Source organism: Montipora capricornis, chromosome 5, assembly GCF_036669925.1.
Source record: "Montipora capricornis isolate CH-2021 chromosome 5, ASM3666992v2, whole genome shotgun sequence".
NCBI classification, from domain to species: Eukaryota; Metazoa; Cnidaria; class Anthozoa; order Scleractinia; family Acroporidae; genus Montipora; species Montipora capricornis.
This window is the reverse complement of record NC_090887.1, coordinates 8,678,241-8,683,240: the sequence shown is the minus strand read 5'-3', so window position 1 is coordinate 8,683,240 and position 5,000 is coordinate 8,678,241. Positions and strand designations below refer to the sequence as shown.

Sequence of the window (5,000 nt, the reverse complement as noted above, 5' to 3'; positions counted from 1 at the left end):
AGTTCGCAACATGTTAACACGATCGGCGAGGATAGTAAACCTCTAAAGAGTGTGTCGATAGCTGGATTTACGGAGATCTTGGACGTGTAACCAAGGAATGAACCTTTTTAACAAAAGCACATGGATGTGAGTGCAAGGCTAAGAGTTTGCCATCCGTCACTTCGCGCGTACAAAAAAAGAGAAGAGATAGTTGTATTTACCGAGAACTTGGACGTGAAACCAGAAAACTCTCGTTTATAACCAAAGCAAATTTTCGCTGGCTGTATTTTTTTTTTTTTATTATTTGTAAGAGAATCGATATAACGTGGTATTAAGACGAGGTCACTGACAGTCTCGCTTGGCGAGATTTCTCAGCTGTGAAATGGTCTACTTGTGTATCATATTGTGTATTAGCATTGTTGACTTATTTACATAATTTAACTGCCTTAACAGTTTAAGCCTGGTTTCTACTAGCGACGCAAGCACAAGAGATTCGTATCACGTGAAAACAAACCATGACGCAAGCACAAGAGATTCGTATCACGTGAAAACAAACCATGACGCAAGCACAAGAGATTCGTATAATAATAATAATAATAATAATAATAATAATAATTTAATTCTTAAACGCATTTAAAAATCTCAATGCTTTTACAATATATAAAAATGATAAATAAAATAAATAAAACAATTATGTTTACATGTATTAATAAATAATAGAAAAATAATATACTGACAAAGATTTACTAGTTCCATGTTTTCTCTTACAATACGGCCATGCGAGTGGAATCTCGAACGGGTCTTTTTCATTGGACGAACATCACAGCTAGCAAACGCTAGCATTAGCACAAGAAAAAGGAAAAATTTTCATCCTTGTGCATGCGTCAGGTTCACGGTGAATTAAGCGCTATTCTGCTTTCGTCGCTAGTGAAAACCAGGCTTTAGTGACGGCTTTTTACGTTATATTTATTTATGCTGTTGCTCTTTGATATTTTATTTTATAATTTTCATAGCCTACCGGGTAGCCTTAAATTAAGAAGAAAATTAAGGGCAAGCGTTGTGTTTAGGAATAATGTCAGTTTTTGTCGATAAAATAAATTATGCTTTTGTAATACCATCGTTTACTATGTCATCGGCGCAAAGAAATTAATTGCCCTCGAGTCTCAGATCCCACCACGTCTTTAGCCGTAAAGGCCACCGTACACTGGCCGATTTTTGTCGGCCAACGAAAACTCTTCACTTGTCGGTTAGCGTGCGATGAATTCAGACAAGACTGCGACAAATCGGGATTTGTCGGACGATATCTGGCAGCGTTAGATCTCAAAATGTTTTTGTCGAGCCTCGCGCGCGCCACAACCAATTAGGAACTGTCAGAAAAGTCACGTGAGCAAGCGTCTTTTCCAACCTGCCGGAGATCGAACAGATTCTTCGAGCAGTGGACACCTGAAAAAGAGGATACGTTTGTTGCAAGATGAATCGGGCGCAAGCCTAGGCACAGTTGCTTGCGACAAAAAGTCAGCTAGTGTGCGGCAAGCTGGTAGCCCGACAAATTTTCAGCCGATTTTTCACAGATAAAAATCTGCAGTTATGCGACGAAAAATCGCCTAGTGTGCGGTGGCCTTAAAAAAGGGTCCGTTGAAAGAAAAAATAATAGCTTGCAATTGTTTCCTCTACTTTCACGGCGCAAATTAAAACATCTCTGTGGCAATATGTAAGAAGTTTGAGCGAGGACAACGGCTCAGTGCAGCAACAAAAATGTCACTTCTAAGATATAACTTTTCGCTGTGTTAATTATAAGGTTTTTGCGACTTTTCAGTCTTCTTTATGACCACCTTGCACAATATAGGAGAATATGAATATTTCACCGCTCGAAATCTTACGCTAAATTGTAATGACAAGGGCGGTTTGGAGAGCTGTGAGTAGGCGTGGGATTTGTCTCATATGCCAACATATCCCTCCCTCGATGCCGTACCGGGAGGCAACGTCAGTAGCAGAAAGCAGCGAAGGGCCAACTGCGTCCAAAAGCGATCGCACGGGCCAAATTCCCGGGATGACTCGTTTGGTACGACGCTCCAGCGCCACGTCTGGGAGTATTGCATTTTTCTCTCGTATTCAAAAATTTCGTGAGCGGATGCATAAATGTTCAGGCTCTCCGATACCTAGACTACCAAAAAAATGAAGATGCTGGTTAACTTTTTACAAAGAATTGAGATTTCACTGAGTTGATTGTACAGGCATAAACGTAACGTAAGAACCGTGCGTGTCTGGTCTTCTCGAGACAGAGGTGAGAGATGGTTTCATGCAGACTGGGACGCCTAAAATGCTCTGTTGTAAAACATAGCGGTTCACGAGTGAAGTTCTCTCTCTGGCCTTTCTGTGGACGAATTCCAGGACCTACCGATACAATTTGGGCAAGTTTTGAAAGCTAAAATCTTCAGTCGGTGCTGTATTTTACTGGTATGACTGGGTGACCCGACACTTATAAAAAAATCGATGAAATGAGAATCGGGGGGCTTCCCTTGTCGTGGAATGGAAGAATTACCCAGAATTCTTTTCGAGCATGAACGAGGCAACTTGAGAAGCACGGCAATGACCGTCATCCAATTGTTAAAGCGCGGCCGGAGGAAAAAGTAGTGACAAGAAGATCTCTAGCCAGATACTAAGGAGTAGCGCTGGTGTCTGCTGTTAACGTAAGACTTTTGATTTCTCAACAAGTAGTTTTTACTATAGAACATTCGCGACAAAGCAGTGCTTTTTTTCGCTGTTATCCTCGTAGCAAATTTCTTCTCAAAGAAACGGTATAATGTAAAGAAGAGAACACTGAGATTTATTTTTGCAAATTACCTGTCCTCTTACCACTTAAATCAAACTCTACATCTCTATCATGATTTTGGCCAAGGCGAGGACCTCAAGCTAACCACGGAACTGTCCCAAAGAGTGCGCTATTCCCACAACCAGGCAATCAAAAACGGCGTAAATGAAGCAATACTGCTTATTTGAATAAAAGAAGCTTTATTTTCAAAAGAAAAAATTTGTATCTTTCAAGTAACCAAGGCTTAATTCTGTATGAAGGCAGGAGCTCATCAAGAGGAGCCTCTATCTCCTCTAATTCCTTGAGTCAACCCTTTCCCGAGTAAATTTATTTTTAGGAGCAGGTTTTTCCCGCGAAAAGTATCATAATTCCCTTGACGCTGAGATAGCTCTGTTTTGATTGGCTTTTACAACAGTGAGCGTGCTGAATCTCCCAAGGGAGGTGTTCTATAAATAAATCTACTCAGGAAAGGGTTGACTCCGAGGCCAAGTATGGGAGATAGAAGCTCCTCTTAATGAGCTCCTGATGAAGGTGATTCGAATTTTAACGCGCAACCAGTAAAAATATCCCATTCTAAGAGCCCGCTGACGCGTAAACAAGCACGGTGACCCCATTTTTTTATTGCATTTTTTTAATATAATGAATGTTAATTATGCCAAGTTTCCAAAAAAAGTTTGATATAGTAGAACAATTTCAAGGGAATTACCTTTAAAAATATTTTTGCGAGTAGAGGGGCATTCTGTCTGCGACTGCGCGACTTTGAAATCTCTTTTGAGCGTATGCGCTGGCCCGCCATAAGCAGCAAACAAAATAATGGCGGTCTCCGTGGCGAAAAGTTTCGAGTTCGTGTCGTTATCTGTGTCGTTTATCTTCCTCGTCTTACGGTGTCAAAAGATGGAGAGAGGGTTGGGCTGTTTATGGCAAAAAGTCACAGCAAAGTACTTTCGAATAATAAGGGAAACCATAATTTATACTGAGTTGTTTTGGTGTGGAAATGTCACGGAGTCAGTAATCTTTATAAGGCTTAGTTATTTGCGAAAGTTGCAGAATTCGAAGGGCTCTTCAAACACACATAAGCAGACTGGTCAGACACTTTACCGCGTTATAGTTTTGACTCCAACCTACGTGTTTATCTCTCAATGTACTCTTCTGCTTTGCTGGGCGTTCTTGTTTGCAATGTGTTAAAATATCAAGAATTTCAGTTCCATTATGAAAATAAATGTTCACACACAACGTTTACGGTAGCTTGCCCTTTTTTGGTTTCAAGTTTGTTGGCATGAACGTAAAACGAGCGTGAATGGCGGGCCAAAAACAGCAGCTTTGGCCAAATTATGGTCAGAGTAAACACCCAGAAAATAGAGAGTTGGTAATTTTACCACAGGAAAGTTTTTTAGAAATTGTGGAACGTTTGAAGATTCTGACAGAGAGTAAGTCAGCTTATCACGTGTATTGGTCCATGCACACCACTGAAAGTCTTCTTCTTGGTTTCGTGTATTGCGTGGAGCACCTCATATTTGAAAATTACCTAAGGGATTTAGCTGGTTTCTTACTAAGACTATGACATGCAACATTACATTTCATGTAGGATGTGACTCCAACTGGTGAAATCTTAAGCGTACATTGAATTTATAAGCAACAAAGAATTCTATTTGTATATGAGCCTGATGAATTCAGCACATCTGTCAATTTTACTGCAAACAAATTAATTATCTATGAGTGTTTAATATTCCAATCATAATCCAGAACTGGATAATATACAAAGAGCTTCAAATATGGCTGTTTCATATAACTATTCTGCCCATTTATCTTCATTCACTACTGGTTCGCAAGGTAACACGCGAAACAAACTGGCGCCACACTGTGTTCGATCTTCAATGGCTCGCGCACGCGCAGACAGAATGCCCCTCTGCTAAGCCTCTGCTATATATACGTAGTTTTTAATCTCTCAGAATGAGTAATAACAACAACAACAACAACAATAATAATAATAATAATAATAATAATTTAATTCTTCTATAGCGTGAGAATCATAAAAAGATGCTCTCGCGCGCTTTACAATACAAATGCAACATAACTAGTTTACAATAAATATGATATAAAGTATGAATAAAGTAACCATTATAGCAACAAAATTATACTGATGCAAATTACAACTGATCAGTACCTGATCATAATCTGTTAAAGTTTATATGCCTTTTGGAATAGCTGA

The 5,000-nt window shown here is 39.5% G+C and overlaps 1 protein-coding gene across 2 annotated transcripts in view; it reads left to right on the top strand.

The window, feature by feature from the left end:
- LOC138049358 (uncharacterized) overlaps window positions 1-1,093 on the top strand; it is a 30,299-nt gene extending 29,206 nt beyond the window's left edge. For both annotated transcript variants that reach the window (XM_068895604.1, XM_068895605.1), the window contains one exon: window positions 1-1,093. This exon is cut by the window's left edge and continues 528 nt beyond it. In XM_068895604.1, the coding sequence (XP_068751705.1) occupies window positions 1-90 (90 nt within the window). In that variant the 3' untranslated portion in view covers window positions 91-1,093.
- Window positions 1,094-5,000: the final 3,907 nt, after the last annotated feature.